Source organism: Procambarus clarkii, chromosome 79 (genome assembly GCF_040958095.1).
Source record: "Procambarus clarkii isolate CNS0578487 chromosome 79, FALCON_Pclarkii_2.0, whole genome shotgun sequence".
Classification (NCBI taxonomy): Eukaryota; Metazoa; Arthropoda; class Malacostraca; order Decapoda; family Cambaridae; genus Procambarus; species Procambarus clarkii.
In genome coordinates, this window is record NC_091228.1 from 5,766,700 (window position 1) to 5,794,148 (window position 27,449).

The 27,449-nt window shown below is 38.2% G+C and overlaps 2 protein-coding genes and 1 long non-coding RNA gene across 10 annotated transcripts in view; 2 read left to right on the forward strand and 1 right to left on the reverse strand.

The window, feature by feature from the left end:
* The window catches only part of LOC138357568 (semaphorin-2A-like), a 23,314-nt gene extending 15,991 nt beyond the window's left edge, over nucleotides 1-7,323 (forward strand). For all 4 annotated transcript variants that reach the window (XM_069314477.1, XM_069314476.1, XM_069314478.1 and 1 more), the window contains 4 exons: nucleotides 707-898; nucleotides 2,516-2,687; nucleotides 4,124-4,195; nucleotides 4,713-7,323. In XM_069314477.1, coding sequence (XP_069170578.1) covers nucleotides 771-898; nucleotides 2,516-2,687; nucleotides 4,124-4,195; nucleotides 4,713-4,793 — 453 coding nt within the window. In that variant the 5' untranslated portion in view covers nucleotides 707-770 and the 3' untranslated portion in view covers nucleotides 4,794-7,323. The remainder of the gene's footprint in view (nucleotides 1-706; nucleotides 899-2,515; nucleotides 2,688-4,123; nucleotides 4,196-4,712) is intronic.
* A 4,173-nt stretch (nucleotides 7,324-11,496) lies between these two features.
* LOC138349618 (transmembrane protein 70 homolog, mitochondrial-like) overlaps nucleotides 11,497-27,449 on the forward strand; it is a 35,853-nt gene continuing 19,900 nt past the window's right edge. For 2 of the 5 annotated variants that reach the window (XM_069314483.1, XM_069314487.1), the window contains exons 1-4: nucleotides 11,505-11,590; nucleotides 12,504-12,556; nucleotides 23,514-23,803; nucleotides 25,423-25,552. In XM_069314483.1, the coding sequence (XP_069170584.1) occupies nucleotides 25,433-25,552 (120 nt within the window). In that variant the 5' untranslated portion in view covers nucleotides 11,505-11,590; nucleotides 12,504-12,556; nucleotides 23,514-23,803; nucleotides 25,423-25,432. Of the gene's footprint in view, nucleotides 11,591-12,503; nucleotides 12,557-23,513; nucleotides 23,895-24,063; nucleotides 24,111-25,422; nucleotides 25,553-27,449 lie in introns of those variants that run through there. The other 3 variants (XM_069314484.1, XM_069314485.1, XM_069314486.1) reach the window with 3 other exon arrangements.
* On the reverse strand, nucleotides 17,155-23,138 carry LOC138357571 (uncharacterized). Its single transcript, XR_011225064.1, has 3 exons — nucleotides 23,061-23,138; nucleotides 22,365-22,486; nucleotides 17,155-17,497 (listed from the first exon to the last, which is right to left on the reverse strand). It is a non-coding gene; the product is annotated as an uncharacterized lncRNA (long non-coding RNA).

Sequence of the window (27,449 nt, forward strand, 5' to 3'; positions counted from 1 at the left end):
TAGTGGTTTTATAAAGACAAAAATGTAAAATGCACCCAAACTTTGTAACATAATGCAGGCGATGAGTCACAATAACGTGGCTGAAGTATGTTGACCAATCCACACACTAGAAAATGAAGGGACGACGACGTTTTGGTCCGTCCTGGACCATTCTCAAGTCGATTGAGAATGGTCCAAGATGGACCGAAACGTCGTCATCACTTCATTTTCTTTTGTAACATAATCTCTATATGTTTATTAATTTAGTTTGAGAATTTGTTGATTACCTTAATCTGTTTAGGTTTCATTGCTAATATGGTCTACAGGAAAATTATCACAAAATCTTTGTGTTTTCTTTCCTTGTAGATGAGAAATAATATGCTATGTGGTTCTTTGTATAGTAGTGTATTCAGGTATCTTGAGATCTTGAGGTTATCTTGAGATGATTTCAGGACTTTAGTGTCCCCGCAGCCCGGTCCTCGACCAGGCCACCACCCCCAGAAAGCAGCCCGTGACAGCTGATTAACTGCTAGGTAACAGGGGCATAGGGTGAAAGAAACTCTGCTCATTGTTTCTCGCCGGCGCCCGGGATCGAACCCGGCACCACAAGTCCAGCGTGCTGTCCGCTCGGCCGATCGACTCCCATGCCGGAGGTCGGCAACCTACAGCTGTCTTAGAGGCTGCTAGATATACGTATAGGCTCTAACAGTAAGCACTCTCTCCGCAGACTACTTCAAGATGTTACAGGCTCAACTCCAGGACTCTGTGATGCTTGCATTGCTAAGAAAAAGATGGTGGTGACATGGGGCCAGAGCATCCACTTGGGCTGTGCCGTTAAACTTCCCCGTCCCATCTCTTTAAAAGATATCACCTGGCACCACTACTCAAAGGATAAGGGCAAATACCAGATTAGATATAGGTGAGTAATTGAAAGATTACTGATGTATTTTCTGTACGTCATAAAATTTGCAACCTCTGGAGATACTTCTGCCATAATTTTGTGTAATGTTTTGTCACTGTCAAAATTAATTGTGTTTGCATACATTGTAATTTTGTCAAAATTATAATGTATGCCGACACATTCAAAATTTGTCTTAATGTGCATATTCCCAACAATCTCAAGACGTTCATGCTCTTGATAATTTTACATTCTAAGCAATATATTGTTCTCAACACTTTATCCTAAACATTGTAAGGTTCTTATTACTGTACTTTAATGTTCTCAATAGTTTCATATTCTCAGTCTTGTTTCCAACACTTGGTGATTGAGGGCAGTTCATTTGTTAATGATATTGTTTGTAAGTGAGGAAAGTAGCTATCATTTCTTGTGTTGAAATATTCAAATGTACGATGTTTTACCTAAGTGACAAGTATTGGAGGATAAATATCAATACTGTTCTTAAAAGTTAGATATTGACATAACTAATGTCATTATGCAGTATTGGTACGGAATAATTTCAGGAAGAGGGGATTTTTAATATAAAAGCATTAATCGATGCCTTCAGTAGTGGTCAGACAGTTACGTATTGACACTGATTAAGCAGCGAGTCTGAAAATCTCGCAGGGACCTCGCTATGTCCCAGTTAATAATATAATTTGATTCTGGTAAACGTAATATGAATGCAAATAATAGCAGATGTTTAACATGACATAGCACAGGTTCCGTATGGTAATGATCACTTGGGCAAGAGAGTAGAATTTTGTGCACATCTGACTGATTCAGGAACCCAGCTAAGAATGTCAGATTTTCTTACTGCAGTGCCATGCCTGGCTCTGCAGTCTCAATAGTCTACCTATGAATCAGCCAAATGGGAAACAGCATTTTCCCCAGGCATGCCTTCAGATAGGCTTCTATGATGTGACATCACCAAGAGTCACTGGCTTTGGTCACTGAGAGGTCATGCCCTCAGTTTCAGCTTCTCTCTTGAAATACCTCACCTGGAATTAAAACATCAACCCCCCTGCATGTCTTGTCCTAATTAAACTACCCAACATCACATGTTGGCCATTATGTGATATCTGAACCCTGGACGATAACAGCTATTCAGGGAGACCGAGAACACATACTTCCACCCTGAGTTAGTGATGTTCTTGCTGGCTTACACTCCTGTGTGCACCTCTAGATGTGTGGTAATGAGATATAGAGTACATGGTGTTGTTCAGACTGTTGCTCAGGGTGGACAGCCTGTTGGACCAAGCTCTCACAAGTCACAAGTCAAGCCTGGCCTCGGGCGGTAGAAGAACTCCCAGAACCCCATCAAGCAGGGATCAGCAAGGAAAAATTCACTTCCCCACAGCCAATATATATATATATATTTTTTTAGCACAGTACTGTATAGCTTTAATTGTATGCATTCAGGTGTATTATGTACATTATTGCCCATACAGGACAACCATTTGAAGAACTATTTGTACAATTATATAATTAATCTTGTCATTTGACTTGCTAGTGATTAAAGTGATTGTTTCATGAATTTTATCAATTACATATACAGTACCATTGCTTGAAAATTAAATTTGTTTAAATTTTCCTCAGGCCCGACAAGTACATAGAGACATCAGAGCATGGTTTGGTGGTGATGAATGTCAACGAGGCCGATGCCGGTCGTTATGATTGCAAAATGGGTGGAGATATTGTATGTTCATACAATATCACCGTAGATGCTCATCGCTGTTCAGCTCCTGGCCGCACCAATGATTTCCAGAAGGTAGGCCTTTGTTTTTGTCTTTGAGATTGGTTGACTTATTACAGTAAGTGCTGTATTACCTTTATACAGTATTTTGAATGCTGAATGTATTTGCATTTTGCTAATCATTAAGTATTACAGTTTTCCCATGTTAATTTTTATGCTTCAAGGAATGTTGTGTAATTCAATTTTGTCCAAGTTTTCCCCAATTGTTGAAATCAACTTTATTGAATTTCCCCATCTTATTGCATATGTATCTGGACAAATTCTAAGAATATATATTTACTTTTAACTTCAATAAGGTTGTATTTGAGATTGTGATGTCCCTGATTAGGTCCTCCTTATTAATGAAGATATTTTCCATATGGGGTTTTTCTCCTGCAAAGCTAATGAAATTGTCCCCAACACAATTGTTCATGCTGATACGTTCACAAGTAAGATGGAACCCATTTTTTTACATTTTTAACATGTGATTCCCCTATTGGTGAATGTTAAGAGGTACAGTATACAGTATTACAGTCTCTACCAATTACCCCTAGTGCTTTCTCTAGCATTGATATGTTCCAAGGTTGGTGTATAGCAGCCTCCGTGGCGCAGTGGTAAGACACTCGCCTGGCGTTTCGTGCGTACTTTGGCTTGGGTTCGAATCCTGGCCGGGGAGGATTGACCGGGCGTCAATCCTTAACTATAACCTCTGTTCACCCAGCAGTGAATGGGTACCTGGTTAAACGATTCGGCGGGATCATATTGCAGGGAAAATTAGGATTAAGGACCTGCTCGAAACACTAAGCGTGCTGGTGGCTTTACAGGAATGTATGTTCCAAGGGTGTTCTAGCGCAACATTGGAACATCTAAACACGAGAAAGCGTCAGGAGGGGAATGCATATCCCAGATATAGAACCCGTGAAATAGTGGGTACTGGTGTAACTGTACCTATGTAGTAATTTTGTTTGTACAGTATTTGTAAAGCAGAAAAGATTGTGAATGAACCAACTTTGTTTTTGGAACATTGTACATTTATATTATTTATGGCCATCCTTTAAAAATATAATTTTTTTTGACCATTATGAACATTTTGGGGTTTCTTTCTCTGTACAATTTTAGCACATCAGCATTAGAATTGTTAACTGTTTGCCTATTATCTGCAGCAGTAGTTATTGGTGTCTTCTTTTACATATATACTACATTTGACCAGACCACACACTAGAAGGTGAAGGGACGACGACGTTTCGGTCCGTCCTGGACCATTCTCAAGTCGATTGTCACAATCGACTTGAGAATGGTCCAGGACGGACCGAAACGTCGTCGTCCCTTCACCTTCTAGTGTGTGGTCTGGTCAACTTACTTTAGCCACGTTATTGTGACTCATCGCCTGTATACTACATTTGGTGCCAATAAAGGGAAAACAATTTTGCAACATAGGCCATATTCCTGTATTAATGTGTACAATATTACAGGTGTACAGCGACTGGTGTTATGAGTTTGAGAAGTACAAACTGGCAATGAAGACTTGGGAGAGAAAACAAGCGGTATGTGTTAAAATTACGTACTGTTTTTTCTGTTGTAAATTTCATGCTACCATTATGTAAATAAATCACTGTAGCACAGTGGTCTACATTGTCAGATCACACCTGAGGGTCCCGGATTCAATTCGTGCAGTATGACAGAGATGGTTGTGTATATTTTTCTTTTAATGCCTCTCTTCACGTAGGAGTAAATGGGTACCCAGGAATTAGGCAGATTTTGTGGGTGGTATCCCGGGAAAGGTCAGTAGTTGACCTCTGGGGGACCTTGTTTAGCCTAAATACAGGCTTCCTACCCCCCAACAACGTGAAATTAATGTCTTGTCAGAATTCTTAGTGTTATATCTTTAAACTTTGTTTACATTGACAGGGAAGATATATATATACTGTATTGCTTTTTGTACTATGTAATGCCTTGCTATTGGCTCGTGCGTAAAGTTTAATGACTGATTAGTTCATGACAGATATAGTTGACGTTTTCCAATCAAAGACTACAAAATTAATACAATTTTCATTTTTGCAGCAATGTGCCAATAGGAACAACATCAGCCAACAGAACAGCCATCCCAATGATATATACGCCAGGAGTAACCCCTTTGTCTGATCACGTCCAGTACATGAAGACTTGTCTCATAAAGCTGTAGAAGTAGATGCGACAGGAACCTTCCTTCCTTATGATGGTCAAGCATATGCCTGTTGTAATTGGTTCAGCATCTGTAAATCATTGAAAATAATATGATGTGTAATTTTTGTTAGAGTAAACCAAGATATTTATTTTAATATTTAAAAGCAGTAATTATAGTTCAAAAAATTATGAAAGTGAATGTTTCAAACAAAAAAAATAATAATTTGATTTTTTTTTATAAGAAACAAATTTGATACCATAAAAGTTAATATCTTATTGTTTTAATAATTATATTGAGTGATGGTGCCACCAGAAGAAAGGTGCTAATAACAGTTGGTGCCAGATGAAAACAGGTCAAAACCAATACAAGATCTTGACAGGCAACTTGACCCAAATACTCCAATAACAATCAGGGTACCGTTAGCTATTGACATGTGTTAAGTTTCTTTTCCGCCACTCCTGATAAGACGTTATGACTGTACGAGGGAGTCCCCCCCCCTAGGCCTAGTTCTTGCTCCTGGACAATCGCCTGTGGGCATTATTGCTTTTTGCATTCTAAGAGCTTGAGTGAGCAGTGGATCTTAGAACTTCTGGATTTTAGTTCAGTGTGAAAGAATGGAGCCGTGAGGTATGGACTTCCAGACGTATCCTTACAGGAGGCCGCTCTCCCTTATTAATCGAGTGTGACAAGGACACATGGTTTAGTGATATAAACATAACTCCCCTCCCAGGCTGATGGAATGGTGCATTTTTATGGCAACAAAAATGAATAATAAATAAAGAAAGGTTCCTGGTAGGCTTTTAGAGTGATGCTGTTTGTGAAAGGTATTTATTTATTTTCATTGTGTGTGGGATGCAGAGAAAACGGTGAAGAGGAGCTCCAAGTATTCACTCGAGCAGCCTGTGGAAACCTGATCTTGATTTAGAATATTGTTGAAATCATTAATGCGAATAATTGCAGTAATAAAATCTAGCCTTCCTCAGGTTGAAAAGTCCCCAATTTTGTATCTTATTAAAGGCATTTGGCTGAATTTTAATCCTGATATTTTGTAAGCATTTTCTAAACTACCTCTGCCTTGTCATGAGTGTTATCATTAAGAAAGTTAATGAAGGACTAAGAATAAAACTAATATCAGGAAATCTCCATCCACATACCGAGAATATTTTGTGGTTCCTTAAAGAATAAATAATAACTTAAATAAATAAATAAAATAAATAACTTTAATGGAAGTACAATTGCTGAAGGATGTGTTTTTATTAAAAATAAATGTTTCCATTAAATTCAATAATTATAGACATGTAAGAAGGTGAAAAAGAAAAGATGAAGGATTAACAGATGTTTTGGGATACTTAAGGGTGATGTGTGAACAAGACTTCTTTTATACAGCTCATTTTTAGACTCGTCTTGTAATATACACATACGTTGGAACATTCTCTTAAGGTGACCACTTTAGTCGAAACCAATCATATCCTTTCATAGACCCAAGTATATCCTTATAAAAGCCAGTCCCATAAATATTACAGAATCTGCTCCAGCTGTCTCAACTCGATAAGTGGCTAATAGATACATAAATAAATTGCACCCGTGTATCTTAGTTTTAGTCAGCTCCCCTTTTGAGAAAGTTCCATTTCACATGCCGATCCACGCTAAGATTTTCGTTTTCTGTCCTGTGATACGCGCCAATTTTGTAAGACTCGTACATAATAATATTGCTCCATATAAGCAGGTTAGTAACACTTCAGTATAAGTAATGAAATGTAAATATGTGTGTGTCTGCTGTTTATTTCCTTAGGAAGTACCAGTTTATGGCCTGCTACACTTTGGGTCAACAACATGCTAGAATGACTTGTCTAAAAATTACTGTTTACATTCATCCATGCCCAGATAAACAGTGTTCATCTGATTAAATTACAAATTCAAAGGTATAGTATATTATGAGCTTCTATTTTACACACAACAATATACTGCATTTTGCGCCTCAAACTTAAGGATAGAGATTCGGAAATCTGTAATTTTGTTTTTAATGCTACTTTCAGCCGGACAAACAATATTAATTAATAGAGAGCATGGCATTCTAGCATGGGATGGACTATTTCAATATGCTTGTTTTGGGTTGTGAGTGATGGGCTACAGACTGAACGTGTAACTGACGTGACATTCAAGATCTTTGAATGAATATGACTTAAAGGTATTTCTGTTTTGCTGCCATTGCAGTATGTACAGTACAGTATTTTTTATGTAATTTGAACCGTAAACAACAGTACATTTTATCTTTTAATTTCCAACGGAAAAGCTTTTAATACTTCTCTGCATTTGTAGGTTTGATTTAATTTTAAGTTATGTTAGATAATTCTCATGATATATTTTCACTTAATTTAGCTGTTCTATACAGCTGTAAAATTTGTTCAGAATATTGAACCGAAAAATGAGGCTTAAGATTTGCCTATAGGCTATGATCTAGGAGTTTGTAATGTGAAAATATTCCTGTAAAATAAAATTTCTTTTTTAGACATGGATTTTTGTTACCTTAATGCAGTGTTGACATATAAATCGTGTACATTACTTGTAATAAAGTGTGGGCTATGAAAGGTTTTGTGGTTTCCCGTTTACAAGCCTGCTACATATGTGGGACTTTTAGAGAAGCTAATGTTTGTAGGTTATACATTCTAAAGCTCAAAAGGGCCACTTAGTTGATGAGTACAATCAAGGGAGACTATGAATTATATAAAAATTAATAATATAGTATTCAATAAAGTTGTAAGAATACGACAGGAAAAGAAAAGTGCTAAAAAATAAGCAATTGCCTGGGAAACATTGGCAACCCCTGACAGACTATGTACACAATCATTCTTTCTCTCCAGCCTCAACTGCTAGTTACACTTGTCTGCCACCATATGGAGACCCCCGGCAACTCAGGCTGCAGCCAGCTGCCCACCTCATTCACTTGTGTGGTGTGGCTGTGTAAGCTACTAGTGCTCTGCTTGTGTTTCCTGGCTTCAGTTCAGTTAAGTGTTGGCTATTGTTTTTGGACTCTGTCCAGTAGGAGCCTATGTTTATGTTTCATTTTTATTTTTGCATTGGTTTTGTGTAAGCTTTTAGTTTTGTTGTCCATGAGCCATGTTCCGAGTAGTGTATGGGCTTTGGCTCCTTTACAGGGGCCCAGTGGTTAGGGTGGAATGGGGTTTATGCCAGTTTTGGTGTTGCAATGTGGGTTTGTTGACCAGACCACACACTAGAAGGTGAAGGGACGACGACGTTTCGGTCCGTCCTGGACCATTCTTGAGTCACAATCGACTTGAGAATGATCCAGGACGGACCAAAACGTCGTCGTCCCTTCACCTTCTAGTGTGTGGTCTGGTCAACAAACGTCAGCTACTTCATTGTGACTCATCGCCTGCACTGTGGGTTTGTCCAGGCTCTGTTTTGGGATATCAGTTTATACCTTCATTTGTTACATTTTTTCAGTTTATGGGGAGGACATGAATATGTGCATTTCATGGCACCTGTCCTCACAGCCAGTCACCACAGGTCTTGTATTGTCTGGGATTAACGAGGACCATTCCTTTGAGCCTGTTGCCATCAGGCAAAGTGTTTTTTTCCTGCTGGAGATAGCACCTCTTTTTCTAGCAGTGTCTAAATGGCTTTCCTGAACATGCTTCCCAGTGGCCTTTTCCAAACAATTGTTGGTGATGTTAAATCCATGCAGCACTAAGGGCAAGCAGTATTCTATGATTTGGGCCTTGCTGCCTCCTGTTCAAGATGAGGGTTTTGTGGCTCCAGGTTCTGGGGATATTACGCTGCCTTGGTCTTTGGCTTCCTCCCACCATCAGTAGTGTTCTCATGCATGTACGATGGAGGGAGCCTTCATCCAAGTTCTTCGAGCTGGCCTTGTTTGTAATTTGCCCCCTTTCTGTTGTCTTCACTTTATCTCCCAAAAAGTTACTAAAACTGTATTCTCTTGAGCGCAGGCGAGAGAGAGACATAATAATTTACACGTGGAAAACAGTAGAGGGGCTGGTCCCAAACCTGCTCACAGAAATAACACTACAGAAGGCATGGCAGGATGTGCAGAATACCCTCGTTGAAAAGTAGAGGTGCTATAGATACTCTGAGAGAAGACTATCAACATCAGAGGCCCGAGACTGTTCAACACGCTTCCACTACACATAAGGGACATAACTGGCCGACCCCTCACAGTGTTCAAGAGAGAAGTTGATAAACACCTCCAAAGGATACCTGATCAACCAGGCTGTGTGATTCATACGTCAGGTTGCGACCTGCCGCATGCATCAGCCTGGTTGACCAGCCCAGCAATGAGGAGGCGCCGCAGGGACGCTAAGCCCTGGAATCATCGCAAGGTAACTGCAGGTATCCCCCCATAGCTTCTCACTTTTTGGCATGATGATTTAAGGCTCAGCTGTCTCCTTCTGTGTATTGTGGAGTTGTTGCAGGGGTTGGTTTGCCTTCCTTCCTGTGTCTTCAATGTTCTCATTCCCAGATTGGAACTTGTTGGGCCTTCGGTTGGTTCTTATCCTTTCGGGTGTGTGTGTGTGGTCTTTCCCCCTGCATTTCCTTCTATGTGCCCTCTGCTACTGGATCTGTTTGGCAGGCAATTGGCTACTTGATATCTCAGGACCTTCTGGGGCAATTTTGGCAGAGTAGCAGGCATAGGCAGGCAGAGTAATGCTCAGGCATTTTTCTGTTTTTCCACAGAAACAAGACTGTTATCAGTGTCTGACATTTCCCAGAAGCTAGAGCACTGAGTGAATGGCAGTAAGAGGCATCATTTTTTTAAAGTTTTGATTTTTATGTGAGTGACTACCATAACAATTAGTGATTTAAAATACATATAATAAAAAGAGGAATTTAACAGGCAGTCATTGTAGTGCAATGAATGAAGTTAAGTGTGGACTCCATGAACTACTAAGCATCAGAGATCAATGACTAAGAATCTCCATTCAATTAAGTGCTGCAGCAACTTGTACATGTCAAATAAAGTTCAGTTTCTGTCAGTATCAAATATAGTTACAAGTACAGTATGCTAATCATACAACAGTAGGCATTTAGTCCATTAATCAATCATCCCTCTCCTTTTCACCCATATGTGGGGCTGTGGGCTGCTCTAAACAACAGTGTGTTGGACTGTGGTATCCCAAGTCAAGCCTGATCCCGGGACAGGCTTGGGAAGTAGAACTCCCAGAACCCCATCCAAGTACAATCCAGGTACCCAGCATCCAGAGAAGGAACTCACCTTTTTGGCTGGAAGACCCAATGGTTTAACTTATAACTTAAGTAACACAATAAAGAAGCAATATGAATATACGTTATGTATTAATCTTAAAAGTTATTAATGACATGAAATTGGCAGGTAAGGTAAGTGGGTATGTCAAATATGGGATGTGATAGGATAGTCACTCACAGAGTGAAGTCAATTGAGTAATAGTTGTGCCAATGGAGCTACCATGGCGATTGTCAAAAAATCACAGCATACAACAATGAGGAAAATGACTGCAAATGCCTTTACCAATTTCATTGAATAAATTTCAATAGCCTTGGCAGTGGCTTAGTCAATGAAACCACTGTCATCAAGAATAGAGAGAGAGAGAGAAATGAGGAGAATAAAGGGGAAAGTTTTGATAAATTAATAAAGAAAGCATAGAAACGATCAAAATATTATACAAACAATTGGTTCACTAGAAACTAGCTCAAATCCCTTCTTGCTTCCCGCTGTTAGAGCTGACAGTAACCCCGAGGTACTGATACTGGTCAACCCATTCAAGAAGTTCCCCATTGATTTGCAGGTCTTCATTTTCTTTCTTGTGATGGGAGTATACTTTTCTTTAGTTTGAGGGAAGAATAGAGCCCGAATTCAGTACATTTTCTTTAAAGAAACTGAATGGCCTACTTCGTCTTTACAAGTGTGGAGCTGTACTGTATGAAGACATTGTATGTATGTACTACTTGTACTCCTTCAAGAAAATCGATAGTAACGTTGATATTCATTAAGATGAATACAACACTGCAAATCAGGCATGACAGGGCAGATCTCATTGAAATTTTTAAAATACTGAACAATTTAGAGGATTTAGATCGAGTCTATTGCTTCAAAAGGTCAGATATAACAAAATGAACAACAGTTTCAAGCCTCAATGTAGGACTGAGAACAGGAAATGCATTTTCACCCACAGGGTTATTAACCCCATGGAACCGCCTACCCGCCAAAACTGTTAGTTAAAGTACAGCTGGGAAAGATCAAGTCAAATAGGGGGACCTTCGACAATCCGCCGGAATCCTGTCCCTGTAGAGGCTACTAGTGCTAGTGGCTCTCATGTAAACTCAGGCATGTTATTGTGACTTGCTGAAACTATAAGATTGTCTGCCGGATAATTTCGTAATAAAAACCAAACGCATATATCTACACAAAATCCGCTCCTCATAAAAATTCCTGAAACTGTCTGCATACACATTATATAACATGAACGTACATAATTGTTGCGATAAAGATTAAGCCACCCAAAAGGTGGCACGGGCATGAATAGCCCGTATTTGCAACCATTATATATGGACGGCGTAATATCGATTTGAGCGACTCTGGTGGTCAGAAGCTTAACTGTGGTGTTATAGTTCAAGAGTTTGGCGTTATGGTGAAGGAAGGGAGAGTGGAGTGTCCGGGTGCATAAAATTAAACCAAAGGGTCATTTGACGCCGAGGAGCCGAGAGGGAAGGATCGTTGACGCCCATCAATAACAACTACCAAGGAGTACATCGATTAATTGTGAGTACAAGAAATCGATGTGACAGCCATTATTGATTAGTAAATTGAAATAGAAGTCTTGTTCCCGCGTGAACTATATATTTGATATTTTTTGTATTGAGGCCAAAATTGCCATAGGTGTTGTTCAACTGGCAGTTATAGTTGGCACATGGTCATTTGGGGTCATTGTGGTGGCCTTTAAACACCCTTGTCTAAGGTCAGCCTTAAACCCCACACTAAATGATAAACATTTTGATTTATTTAAATAAGTGGGAAATGTATATAAAACGATAAAGTTGGGCAGCAGATTTAGTGTATTGGGGGGGGGGGGGGGGCTTGACCAGTGTGTAGGTCACTTATACACTAATGTATAATTAGTTAAGAGGAAGTTAGTATATTGAGCATGATTCAGATTAAGAGAGGGCTCGTATGATAAATTTACCTACGGGCCACCATCTCCAGTGGCTTTGACGGGTGACAGAAAGCCAGTGACTTGTCAAAATGTCCCCCCCCTCTCCCTTTTCCCCTAATTTTAGCGAGGATTTTTTGTATCTGGATTATAAACTAAAATAATAATTAGGCATTTACAGCTTAAGTGGTTTTGGAGTTCCATGAATTTGTAATCTGATGGGTGAAAAACCATCTTTTCTGTCCTACGTTGTAGTTTAATGTGTACACCTGTATGTTGTACAGTGCGGTACATCATAGCCTAGTGAGTCGAAGGCAAATAGGCTACTGTTATTAATCTATTACTCTTTTATCAGTATAGGCTGTTTTCTACTATTGATAGTCTGTAATTAATCTCCATTACAATTTCACCCTTTCCAGTGATTGGGTCCAATCTTTCGAACACAATTTTATTTTGCTACTCGATTGTAATTGAAATAAACTTTTTGTATTAAACGCTAATGAAAAAATGTTTTTTTACTTTCAGGTGCGTGGCAAGTGCTGGAGCTGACGACTGAAGCTTACAGCTCAAGCTGTAAGGTAAAGAGATAAGTAAACAATTGTTCATGGGAAGAGAACTAGGCAGACAGGAGTAGACAACTTCAGACTCATGTTAGCAGGCTGAGAGCTTTCCCTTCCCAGTAGCTCATAGTAAGCCTTACTTTACTAGTTTTACACTGGAATACGACTCGTCAATCGGTTTATACCGATATTCCCAATTAATGCTGGGTGATCAGAGGCAAACATTACAGGATTGGCGGACAGACAATCCTCATCTAGGGCTCATAAAAAATAGGTGGGGAAGACTTAGTGAGTTAGGAAGGGTGGTGGAGCTAATTGTAAAGGGCGGGTTACATCGTATATTGAGATATCAGAACCATCTTAAGATTAGGATGAAGCAAATGTAGACTGGCATATGCATTATGTACTATTAATGCATATGCCAGGGGGAGTGCGCTCCCCCCAAAGGCATAAACGTCTAGGTTGAGGTATAATCCACAAACCTATCATCTATTACCCCAAGTTCATGTGAACTTTTTTTTAGTTCACATGAAAGTGGAGTGATGTTGATTGGTTAGTGGATTAGGAAGAGGGAAAGCGGAGGGGCCTTTCCTAGGGGTTTGTGCCTTTGGAACTATTTGCATTCATTTTATTTTGAGATGAGTGGGAAAGATTAAGTGACGTAAGAGATGGGTTGAAGTAGACTTAATATAGAGAATGGGTAAAACATATTTCGAGCGAGAGATAGGAGAATCGTCTTAGATTAGGATGATGCAAATGTAGACTGGCATATGCATTATGTATTATTAATGCATATGCCAAGGGGAGTGCGCTCCCCCCAAAGGCATAAACGTCTAGGTTTAGGTATAATCCACAAACCTATCATCTATTACCCCAAGTTCATGTGAACTTTTTTTTAGTTCACATGAAAGTGGAGTGATGTTGATTGGTTAGTGGATTAGGAAGAGGGAAAGCGGAGGGGCCTTTCCTAGGGGTTTGTGCCTTTGGAACTATTTGCATTCATTTTATTTTGAGATGAGTGGGAAAGATTAAGTGACGTAAGAGATGGGTTGAAGTAGACTTAATATAGAGAATGGGTAAAACATATTTCGAGCGAGAGATAGGAGAATCGTCTTAGATTAGGATGATGCAAATGTAGACTGGCATATGCATTATGTATTATTAATGCATATGCCAAGGGGAGTGCGCTCCCCCCAAAGGCATAAACGTCTAGGTTTAGGTATAATCCACAAACCTATCATCTATTACCCCAAGTTCATGTGAACTTTTTTTTAGTTCACATGAAAGTGGAGTGATGTTGATTGGTTAGTGGATTAGGAAGAGGGAAAGCGGAGGGGCCTTTCCTAGGGGTTTGTGCCTTTGGAACTATTTGCATTTGATTTGTAGATATATTTTGGCCGAAATGACACACTAAAGTAGGATTTTTTTAGTGACGTAAATGAACAAATAGAGGAGCTCGATGTGATGAAAGCCATAGGGCCAGACATAATCAAACGTTTCATCCTAAAAGTGGAAGATGCAGGCTTTCTGAGGAGCCCTTGCTATAGATTTCAGCTCGTCATTGGAAAGGAGCTAATAAAGTACCTATATAGAAGAAAGGATGACGAGAGCCACAGAAGAACCGTCGGGTATCATTAGCAAGTAATCTCTAAGATATTAAGGATGTTGAAAGAAGGTTCGTCGAATGCATGTTCTGTTTTCAAGCACCAACGGAAAAGCCTGCGAGACCAATTTCGAGTTATATGACATAATGAGAAGAATCAAACAGGAGAGGAGGTTGCGCAGAATATATTTTCGTGGATTGCCAGAAAGCTTTTGACATTCCCTCACAAGCAACTTCTATACAGATTCGAGAAGCAAGCTGGTGTATTATGAAGAGACCTTAAGTGGTTGAAGGAGTACCTTTCAGAAAGACTGCAAAAAGTCATAGCTATGAGAATGGAGAGAGGTAATAAGTTGAGTCACCCAAGGATCGGTATAAGAACTCATCCTGTTGCTAATGTACGTAAAGGATATAAAGAGGAAGTAAACTCATTTTTTATCAATGTTTGTTGATACTAAAGTAATGAGAAATAAAGATTGCAATACATTGTAAGATGAAGTAGACAAAGTCCAGAAATAGTTTGAGAAATGGCTACTAGATTTTAACCCTGACTAATGCAAATTATGAGGACAGGACTTTGAGCAAAAAAGGCTTAAATACAGTAGAAAATGAAGGGAATGCAACTTCCCACTTGCGAAAAAAGGAGACTTAGGAGTGGATATAACTCAAGATGCTACACCAGAGAGGCTTATCATGCGACTAATGAAGGAAGCCTATGCCATACTGATAACGTCAGGTTATCCTTCAGGAACTTGGACAAAAATCTCTTCCAAGAGCACTATAGAGTATTCCCAGACCCATTCTTGAGTACATTGCCACAGTATAGATAATAAGTATCACTTATCCAGAGAAAACAGGCCACGAAAAATGTTAAAAAACATGTAACGGGGATCGTTCCTGAGCTAAGGAAACTGTACCTCACTATACTGCAGGAAAGAAGGAATATGACAGCGAGGTACATTATACTGAGGGGTTCGATAAAGTAGATATAGAAGCAATGTTTACAACAAGGAACAGGAGATAATTTAAAAGCCAGACGTCAGAAAGACCTAGTTTCAGTCCAAGAGTTGTAAATGAGCGGAACGGTCTAGATGAAGTTATCGACGTCAATGCTAAACACAGTTTTAAAATTAAATGAAATTGGGAGTCAGTGCAATGAACTACTAATGCTCGACCCTGCAAGCACAACTGGACCTGCGTAGTCTATAAGGTCCTGGACAGTGATCCCAACACTGGTGTTCAGCCAACACGAGATATATGGAGCGATGATAAAAATGAAAGGGTTGTACCATACTGCGTTAGTCTTCAATTACAGAGTGAAGGGGAAAGGGACATTACGGGGCTGAGAGCGAACAGGCAAGAGGCTACCCCAGATCATCCAACCCCTCATAGCCTATGTGTCAACAAGAGATGCATGGAATAGGCGTGGTAAAAGTAGAGAGATGGGCAAATAGTCCTAAAGAGCCATGATGAGAACGAGGGGTAAGATTCTAGTCGCAGAGAAAGAGATTGGATAAGTAGGAATCCGTCACGGGAAAGCTAGAAGACAAACGCTTCTTGAAGCAACACATTACGAAATCAACAAGAGTAAGGGAAGATGACCCACCAGCAGTATTAGACCTAGTGTTTACCCAAGATGTGGCAGATATGAAAAAAATAGAGTACGAGATACTTCCTTGCAGCTAGCGACCTGTGCCATATCATGGAGCTAAAAGTTTGATCAAGAAACGTTACATACATGGGGCTTACATGAAGTCTTGAACTAAAAGGTAGAAAGAAGAAATGAAATGTTTTCTCAGAAATGTGTAGATGTTCATCACACTGAAGAGGAAGACAGAAGCACAGTAAACCTCGGACTCGTTAAGTGATCCAAGGAAGATCAGAAGTCCATAAAAACCGAGAACTATGAATAGAGGGGATCTTAGAGACCTAGAAATGAATATACTATGATGGAAGAAAATGGCACTGAAGTGAAAGCCATATTCAGAGCCACGTGGGACATCGTTTAAGAGACGTAAACGAGCGCTCTTTCAAGGCACATGAGTTAGAGGAACCTGACCTGACACACTTTGAAGAGGACAGATCACAAGATATAAAGTTCCATCCAGAACCTTAAGACTAGAGTAAAGAAAGAATTCGAACGTCAGAATGGTTATTAGACTACAGGCAACTTAAAATATATAATTTACGAGGTCCAAACTTAACTAGTTAAATGAGAAATAATACCTTTGAGAGGGCGGACTCTAAGCTGACAGGTTAGTGCAAAGGATAAATAGGCCCATATGTTGGCTTCAGTAAGGTTATCCATCGCGTTAAAAATAAGTTAGGCAGTGCTAGAATCCTGGTTTGTAACCACATATAGCGATGTCGTTTGCTTGTTCCGTTTAATCAGAGTAGGTGTTCGTCGTATTTGTGTAACAGCCGCAGTTCCTGATGATTTTGATCTTATGAACACTAAATCATCATGTAGATTTGCAATCTGCGTTAAATTGTCTAAATCAGCCTCGTCTAGTTGTAAAAATCTCATTAAATCTGACAAAAATCGTTCAGATTGCTAGCTTTGTAAAAGTTTGAATACCGTGTGTCAGTAACTGCAGATTGTCTTCTTTACATATGGAATAATGCGCAAGTTGGTATCATTGCATTATTAGTTTGATCATAATAAATGCGAAAGTTTGTTGGTAACTTATGATTGCGTGTTCGGTTTATCGCCATTGAAAACAATCGTGTTATAAATCAGTCGAGTTCGTAAATGTTGTAATAATTGGCGTAGCTCGTTCAGTTTTAAAATATTAAAATGCTTGAATGTCAAAAAAAAAGTTGGTTTTACACAATTGTAGCAGTTTGATAAATTTGATTTACCTTACGCATCAGTGATGATAACTAAGCTTTCACTATAGTGCAATTAAATTGTCCATAGCATGAAAACAGTTATCAGCCTAAAGTTTCGTATGGGTTCAATGTCGTAATTTTCAATTTCAAAACATTTACTTATAAGGTTAGACAAGATTCGTTTGGAAATATAATGTTTTATTATATAATTTCTAGTAATAACAATTGCCTTGGAGCAAAATGTGTATAGTTGCGTCACGATCTTCCTTTATCGTTCAGAAGTCTGTTGAAGTAGTGACAAAGGCGGAAGTTGCAGTCTAAGTTGACGTAGGAAGTCAGTTATCCGTAGCCATTGACACAGACGTGTCGCGTGCACTCCAGAAGTCTGCTCAGATCTTAAGCTTGCCGCCAAAGTTGTAGTTATTGGCCGTGTTGCTGCACGTTGCGTTAATTGCATAGAAGTTCAGTTTCATTGCCGTTGTCAGTGATGTCCATTATAGTCCAGTTGTGTTGTACGTCGCCACCTGCAAAGAAAGACGAATATTAGTTGAAACCTTTGATTCAAAACGGTGTTGTACCTTAAATAATTTGAGTAGTGAAAAACATGTTGTTAAATGTTTGAACTAATTCGTTTGCTTAGTGCAAAATAAGTCTTAAATGATCGTGATTAAGTTAATACAAACAAGCATATTGTGCCTAATATGGTTTCTGTTGACGGGTTGAAGTTAAGCTTAACATGACATTAATTTGAGAATGATGTAACGTTGATAATCTAAAAATCAATATTGTATTATGCATTACTGAAAATTACGGTCAAAGTTTGGTATCCACTTTCTTTAATTGTCTTAAGTCTCTGAATGTATCTTTAAACAAAAACCTAGCAATATTGTTTATCAAATGAACCTAACGATTTTTATATATTTATACCGATTCTATTAAAATTGCTGAAGTAGCACTGTTAAGGCTGTATTCAATATAGTACATTAACTCTCCCACCACCTGAAGTTAGTTATGATTATTACTGTAACTAATAACCTACCCTTTGTCCTAGAAATTATTCATGGTAACTTGTGTATTATATAAACAAGAAATATTTTAATTTCTACTAGAAAACTATTTCCTGGTATAACGATTACTTTAATTCCATATTAGTCAACATAATTTATAATAATAATATATATATAATAATAATAATTTTTATTTAGGCAAAGGTACATACATAAAGAGATTTTACAAAGTTTGTTGGCTTTATAGATAGAGCTAGTACATACAATGCCTAAAGCCACTATTACGCAAAGCGTTTCGGGCAGGAAAAAACACTACTGACTAAAGCTTAAAACTAATGGGTAAAAAGAAAAAAATGCGTTGAGTACAAATAAAAATAGAGGTAAAAGAGGGGGGGAACATTGTTGAAAAAACAGCACAAATACAATTATAAATTATTACAGAAAATTACATTAAAACAGCGTTGATTTGTAAAACAAAAAAAAAACAAAAAACATACATGGGTTGACAATAGAAGGGTAAGGTAGGTTACATGGAATTTATTAGGTATAGCTTCGTTTTTAACTTAAACTGGTTGAGAGAGGTACTGTCTTTAACATGGTTGGGAAGGTCATTCCACATCCTGGGCCCCTTGATTTGTAGAGCATTTCTGGTTTGATTAAGTCGTACTCTAGGAATATCAAAACTGTATTTATTTCTGGTGTGGTGCTCATGGGTTCTGTTACAACCTTCTATGAAGCTTTTGAGATCAGGATTGGCATTACAATTTAGCGTTTTGTATATGTATAATACACATGAGTGAATGTGCAGTGACTTAATGTCTAACATATTCAGAGATTTGAGTAGGGGTACCGAGTGATGTCTGGGGCCAGAGTTGGATATTGTCCTAATAGCAGCTTTGTGTTGAGTAATTAGAGGACGTAAGTGATTTTGGGTAGTAGAGCCCCAAGCACAAATACCATAGTTGAGATATGGATAGATAAGGGAGTAATAGAGAGTCACCAGGGCAGGGCGTGGTACATAATATCTGATCTTAGAAAGAATGCCCACAGTTTTTGAAACTTTTTTTGATATGTTTAGAATGTGTCCCTGGAAATTCAGCTTGTGGTCAATGAGAATGCCAAGGAATTTGCCATCTAATTTGTTACAAATTTGGGTATTGTTTATTTTGAGATTTATTTGATTAGAGGATTTATTGCCAAACAGAATATAGAAAGTTTTGTCAATGTTAAGGGTGAGTTTGTTGGCAGTTAGCCACAGATGGACTTTATTTAGCTCAGTATTTACTGTGGCATTTAGAGCAAGGGGATCAGGACTGGAGTAAATGAAGGTTGTGTCGTCAGCAAATAGGATTGGTTTGAGGTGTTGGGAGGCATTTGGAAGGTCATTAATGTAGATGAGAAAGAGGAGAGGGCCAAGTATGCTGCCCTGGGGAACACCAATGTTGATGGGTAGGGTGGGCGAAATTGTATTATTCACAGAAACACATTGGAGCCTGTCAGTAAGGTAGGATTTGAGGTATTGTAGGGAGTGTCCTCTGACACCATAATGATGTAATTTAAGAAGAAGGTTTTGGTGGTTGACAGTATCGAAAGCTTTACGCAGGTCCACAAATAACCCAACAGGGAACTCATTTTTATCAAGAGCTGTATGAATCGAGTTAAGCATACTAATAAGTGCATCGTTAGTGCTTTTTTTTGGGCCTGAAGCCATATTGGCAAGGGCTAAGTATATTGAGTTTGGCTAGATATGAGTAAAGCTGCTTATAGATTAGTTTTTCAAAAATTTTTGACAAGTTTGGCAGGATTGATATAGGTCTGTAGTTGTTAACATCTGTGAGATCACCACATTTGTGGACAGGCGTTACTCTCGCTTTTTTTAGAATATCTGGAAAGGTTTGGAGTTCAAGTGACTTGTTGAAGAGCAAAGCAATAGCAGGGGCTAAAGATCTGGAGGCTTTTTTGTAGATTAAAGTTGGTATCTCCTCAAGGGCACCAGACTTGGTTTTAAGGGAAAGGATTATCTCATTGACGTCAATGGAATTAATAGGCTTTAGGTACAGAGACTGGGGATAGTTCCCTGTAAGATAGTCCTTAATGTCAGTACTGGAAGATGGAATATCATTAGCAAGGGATGAACCAATGGAAGAGAAGAACCTATTGAACTCAATAGCAGAATCAGAGGCTGAAAGCTGACCATCGTTATTAGACAGGAGAGTCGGTTTGCTATTTAAAGACTTTTTTGATCCCAATATTTGTGAAATTGTTCTCCATGTTTGTTTAATGTTGCTCTTTATTTGGGTAAATTTATCTTCGTAGTATTTAGTTTTGGCTCGTCTAATTATCTTAGATAGCAATAATGAGTAATTCTTTGAGAATTCTTTGGAGACAATCCCTAACCTATACTTTTTCTCAAGGTCATGTTTTTTATTAATAGATTTAAGTATTCCCTTTGTAAGCCAAGGATTGTTAAGCCTTTTGGTTGTGACTTGTTTTGTAAGCATAGGACAGTGGGTATTATAAAGGCTAAGAGTTATTTGAAGAAAAGATTGAACTGCTAGGTTGATGTCCTCTATGTTACCTAACTCGGACTCCCAGTTGACATTATCAGTAGCAGTTATAAAATTGTCTATAGCAGTTTCATTGTGTAGTCTAAAACGTATCTCTCTTGACTCAAGAGGTGGTTTGCTAATGTTAGTTAAGAGAAATGTGGGGTAATGGTCTGTAGTGCTATCGGTGATTATACCTGAAGTAAGCGGAGAGGTTATATTTGTCCAGATGTGATCAAGAGTCGTGGCAGTGCTATCAGTGATTCTAGTAGGTCTAGTGATTAAGGGTATGAGGAAGCAGGAATTCATACAGTTGAGGAAGCTAACAGCAGTAGGGTGTTCAGGCTCGCAGAGGTCAATATTAAAGTCCCCTGCAATAATTAGGTGGTTTTTGTTCAGTCTGTTATCAAGTATTAGATTTCTAAGGTTTGAGTTGAATTCGGACACATCAGTGTTAGGAATTCTATAAACTGCACCCACAGACAGGATAGACTCGGCACCCTTGACTCTGAAGCTGGCGAAGATATACTCCCCATAGCAGTCTCTAGTTCTAATTTCTTTTAAGCATGTTAGTTCTTGGTGGTAGTAAAGAGCAGTGCCACCACCTCTCTGAAGTTGACGACAGTTGTGGATTGCTGAGTAGTTAGGCATGTTAAAGAGTTGAGTAGTATCATCTTTCAACCATGTTTCAGTAAGTATAATAAAAGAGAAATTGTTGTCAATAGCTTCAATCAAGGCACTAACATCATCGAAGTGTTTGCCTAGGGATCTAACGTTCAAATTGATTACAGAGATATTGTGACTATGAGTTAATACATTGTTTACATCATGTGCTGCAAAATATCTGCAATTTAGATCATTAAAGTGATTATTGTCATAGATAGTGGATAAGAGGTTAAGTTCTGGGTCTATACTTGACTGCATAAAAAAAAGCTGATTGCCGGAAAAACAAGAGAAACAAAAAGAAATAAATGTACACAATACTGTACCAAACAAACACAAAAGGGGCTTACAGGGGTACAATGGAGTAAGGGAGTATGGCTAGGCTAGGAAACCTAGGTAATGAATGAGATTAAAGAAAAAAACATATAAACATGGACTATACAAAACACAAGATATAGATATACAAAACAAAAATATAAACAAGACTAAGCATTACATTACATCGTATTTACGTTATCTAATGTAATTGAACCTTACCTATATAGTACCGATATCTACTCTTCATAGTTATTTGCTAGTTCTCAGTAAATCTGGTCCGCGAGCCGATTCTCTCAGTATTCATTGGAAGGGTTCAGTTATCTAGATTATGCTACCTCCCCCCCCCCCTCTTAGGCCTATTTAATTATGGAAATTGGCAAATATTATTTCTCTATTTCCTGTGGTTTTAACCGCGCCTCCTATGCCAGTTTGACTAATTAAATCTATATTTCTGCTGCCTTGATTTCCTGCTTTTAACTTTGTATATGTTTACGTTAAGACATCTGGATAGAATTTTGAACTTTTTCCCTCGACTATAAGAGCTGAAAATTGCTTAAATATTCCTAAGCCAAATATATCCCGCATTTGCTGTATTACCCCTCTAGGTTTTTAAACTAATACTGAACCTTATTCGGCTTGTCAAGAGATAAAAATGAACAAGTAAAATTGGTATTATGTTCATTACGTTAATATGTATATAACTATCTAGTATAGAGTGAATCATATATAATCTATCTATATACAAATGTGCTGAAGACAAGGTCTCTATGCTTGGCTAAACTAATGCAAGTGGCAGCGCACCACAGACGTCTATACTCCATTAACTATCTAAGACAAGTGTGAGAACAACTACTTACCAACCCTTTGGGAGCCTTAAGAAGTGGTGTGGTGCTTGAACAGCGGCCAGGAGTAGTCTGGCTGTTTGGGGTCAGGCGCGCCAGCTTGTTGGGTTGGAGGGTACAGGGTTAACGACCCAATCCTGGGGGGGGGGGGAGGTGATTATACCCGATAGTCTCGTTATGGATTTTGGCCTATGACTTGTGTATATACTGCAAGGATTGTTATAACTGTTTTCTAGTAGTTGTAAAGACTTTTAAAAGTGGCCATCTTCATTAGTTTAATGAATATATTAATAGTTGAGTATTGTAAGCTGAACAATTACATCTGCGGTAAGGCAGTTATGCATATACTTTAAGTTGGTAACTATGCTCCTCACACCAATTAAGTGCAGGGTGGTGGTTGACTATATTAATATAGTTATATGCATGCGCCACCTAAGCAAATCTTGGACATTTAGTCAGGATTTCTGGTAGTACATAATTTTGAATGATATTCACATTTGTTACTGCTACCTATATATTTATTTCCGGCTTGGTGCCTTCTTTTAATGGTTATTTCGACAAACCTAGGATTGAAATGAGTATAGCATTTCCTATAGTTGCTCCATGCATTTGAGATAGAATCATGTAAAGGAATTTCAATATTTGTTTACATTAAATTAGAGAGACGCAAAATATGCGAATTAATAGGTATTGTATTATAATAGAGTTTACATTTGGTCAGGTTGACCGGCTCGCGTCCGAGGCGTGTTAATGGCCGGCCTCTTCTGAGTGGCTAACAAGGGGTCACTCCACGACTAACAATCCTCAACCAGCAGGAAAAGATTAGAAGAAGACGGGAAGTTGTCTGAGAAAACGCGAGCCATATTAAAGACATTGGAGTGCTTAATTAACAAATAACCGTGACTTTTATGTCTAATATTTGTTTGTTAAATAAAAAAAGTGACAAGAATCATAATTTTGTTGTTACAACATTGTATATTTCATTAATATTGAATAATGGGCGTTCCTTTAATATAGTTAAACGGCAACTGACAGGTTTTGTAAAAGATCTTAATTGGACCGCTGTGATTTTATTTGACATTATCTTTGTATTTATCCGTACAATTTTTATTTAAATAAAATGATATAGAAAGTAGCAAAGCCCCTCTACTGTTTATCTTTCAGTTTGACGTCTTGAAGTCAGTGAAGAACGACCTGCCATATCCGGATTTGAGCACGGGTGCCAGTTCACCCTTTAGCACACGACACTGAATTTGTCGTGTACTGTAGCTTTGTGTATTAAATGTTAAAAGTCAATTGGGGGAAATTTTGTTACAAATGCGAAAGTATTTTTGTAGCGAGGGGGGGAAAGGATTAGGGAAATAGGATGAGAATGTGTTTACGTTAGATGTGGCACCACAGCCTCTGTCCCCTCCCCCGGGTCTCGTCGTCTGCCGTCCACACGCCGCCAGAAGGTAAACACCGTCTCTGTCTCTCTCCCATTCTGTCTATTTCACTGCTGCACAGATGAACTGAATGTTTGCTTGTGTTTATAGTGACATAGAGGTAAGACAGGCGTTTCTAAGGGGGAAATAGACCTAATTTTAGGCGAGTTTGAAGACCTAAGGGGGAGGGGTGAGGTATGGGGCCCAGTCATGGGGGTAAAGTTTGTTTAATAGTTAACAAACTTATGTTTACACCATTTGTTTTATTCCAGGGACATTTCTTCCACGTCAAACCCTTTAAAGGCCATTGATAATGGTGAAGGGGATCCTCTATGGGGTATGGTCGAAACGTACAGGAAATGGTTTAACGAAGCATCGTTTTGCAATTGTCAGACTCGTCTATTGTAGTTTATATTACATATATATGTCATATATAGTATATATATTAATATATATATAGTATACAAGTTAGGCTGGGTTGAGTTAAATTAATATGGGGCGAGTTAGGTTAGAATATTCCGTCTTGTGTACGATGCGGCTCGGATCCTCCTCAAATAAATCGTCACATTGTGTACACAAGTCAATTCGCCAACGGATTGTCATACGTTCCAAATTTTGGAAATTGAAATTGATTTTCAATTTTATTGAACCCAGTGCAGTCATAATACATACAGGGTTACCAAACAGAAAACGAAAATCATTGAAGCGTCTTGTTTTTTTTCCGAAACGACCAAATCCATCATCAGGGCGGTGTTCGGATGTAAGTCATATTTTTTGGAAGATGCTTTGCTAGTGGATGTTAAAACCTACTTAACATCCACTGGCAAATGTCTTGCGTATACTAAGTAAACTTAACTGGGAAACAAATGCATCCTAACCTAATAATACAGTATATGGGTTTAACACTTTGGAAAACTAGCATTGTCAAAACTGTATACAGGGTTTTCTTAAAGAGGGGCTGTTTGTTATTGTATCAATTCATATAATTATCAAGGGAAATGTATAATTTACTTTTTTTTTTTTTTTAACGATTTGACATTATCCCCCATACAGCCATACGTTGTCGTGGACCCCTCCCCCTAAATAAACAATGGAACACCCTTAATCATGGTGTTGCTTGATGTATTTCGACATATGTTGTACGTACTGTATTTGCACATGAAGAGAGAGAGGTACTAAAGCATCGCATTTAATACCACAGCGGACTGTCTATATCCCTAAAGCAGGGGCTTGGAAGGTATTTTTAAGTTTTAATAGACTGGTTCTTGGCTGAATTATTTAATGTGCAGTGTCTTCCGGCCCCCAGTTGTACAACTAGTGATTGCTAAAACCTCAGCCACTGACAAACCGTGCAAAGTTGCTTCATTCACACCAGTATTTTGATAGGTACATTATTAGTACAGTGTGTTTTCAGAGGTGTCAGTTCACAAGATTTTAATTTGATCCCCATGTACAATACACCACCTTGTATAGTACTCATTTTGTACAGCATAGATATCGACCAAACTGCAAATGACCTAAACTGTTGTCCTATGTTTTATATATACAGTACTGTATCTGTAAATAGTTTTAATCATTGAAATTCATTTATTCATTATTCGTTTCTATTTTATTTTGATAGGTGACAATAAATATTATCACATTCACAGGTAATTAAGAATGGCAGGAGTATACAGAACTCTGTGCGCTGTGCAGCGAGACAGCTGTGTGGCCCTACTGAGATTGCCGTCAGTTTTACCGTGTTCTACCAGAGCCAATTTTTGTACAAGAATCGTAAAGGTAAAGTATTGGTGTAAAATTTTTTAATTTATTATATAGTACTGCGGTTAACGGGTAATGAGTACTGTATAGTGTACACTCAAAATTGTATACTGTATTTTTTATGGATAAGTAACATATATGGGCAAACAAATGAGAAATATTAATGGAATACCTTGTTTTGTTTAGAATCGGCTACTCGGAACAAAATTTCAAAGCAGCACAGTTGATACTTTGAATACCCTATTAATATCCCCTTTGTTATGTCCAGTAATCCACTATCATGTCACCCCTAACTCTTCGCCTTTCCAATGAATGCAATTTAAGCTTTGTTAATCTTTCTTCATATGAAAGATTTCTAATTTGGGGAATTAACTTTGTCATCCTACGCAGGACACGTTCAACTGAATTTATATCCATTCTATAGTACGGTGACCAAAACTGAACTGCATAATCCAAATGGGGCCTAACCAGAGCAAGATATAGCTGAAGAACCACACCAGGTGTCTTGTTAGTAACGCTTCGATTAATAAATCCCAGTGTCCTATTTGCTTTATTGCGAACATTCATGCATTGATCGTTTTGTTTTAAAATGATACTAATCATAACTCCCAGATCCCTTTTGCAATCAAATTCAACACCCTCTAGCTCGTATCTGGTAAGTCTATCATCATTACCTCACCTCAGCACTTTACATTTATCAGCATTAAACTGCATTTGCCAATCTTTTTGACCATTTCAAAGGGTCTTCAAAACCCTATTTAGATCAACTTGTAGTGATAGCGAGTCTTGTGTGTTAATTTCCCTACTGATTTTTGTATCATCGGCAAATTTGCATATGTTGCTTCTCAAACCTGAATCTAAATCATTTATATATATTATAAACAACAGGGGTCCCAAGACAGAGCCTTGAGACACTCCACTTACAACATATTCCCACTCTGACTTAACCTCATTTATACTGTTTCCTTTGGTATAGCTATGCCCTAATCCAACTTAATATAGCACCCCAATACCATGAGCTTTTATCTTTTTAATGAGGCTTTCATGTGGCACTGTATCAAAAGGTTTGCTAACGTCAAGCTACACAACATCACAAATCTTACTACTATCAACTGCCTCAACTATGCTGGAATAAAAAGATAGCAAATTTGTAAAACCTGGTTGTGACTCGTTTATTAATGTGTGTTTTTCAAAATGAAGACGAATGGTATTTGCAATTATCGATTCAAGTAACTTTCCCACAATAGACGTTAGTCTAATTGGTAGATAGTTTGATGCAAGTGATCTATCACCTTTCTTAAAAATTGGTACCACATTTGCAACCTTCTACGACTCTGGCACTCTGCGTGACTGTAATGATGTATTAAATATAGTATACAATGGCTCCGTGGCAAAGACTAGGGATTTGTTTGGTTTGAGTTTTACTATTTGTTTAATAATATTATCCCTGGTAACTGTTAGACTAGTCAACCTGTTCTTGTCCCCACCCACATAGACTTGCATGGCTGAAGGCATAGTTAAGTTCTTCTTTAGTAAGTACAAAATATTTATTAACAATACTACTCGTCTCTACGTCATTATTCGTTATCTGACCTGTCTCGGTTTTTAATGGACCTATCCTTTCCCTAACCTTTGTTCGATATAACTGAAAAAACCCTTTAGGAATTGCCATTGCTTGGCCTGCTATACGAACTTCATAGTTTCTTTTTGCTCTCTTTATCTCTCTTTTTTTTTTTTAACCAGTTGTGGGAATTCTTGCTCTAAACTGACTTCCCCATTCTTAATCCTTTTGTACCAAGCTCTCTTTCTACCTATAAGGTTTTTCAGATCGTATGTTATCCATTTTGGTTCATTTGTATTTGATCTTTTCAATTTGTAAGGTATACTACTTTTCTGTGCTTTGCTTAGACTATTT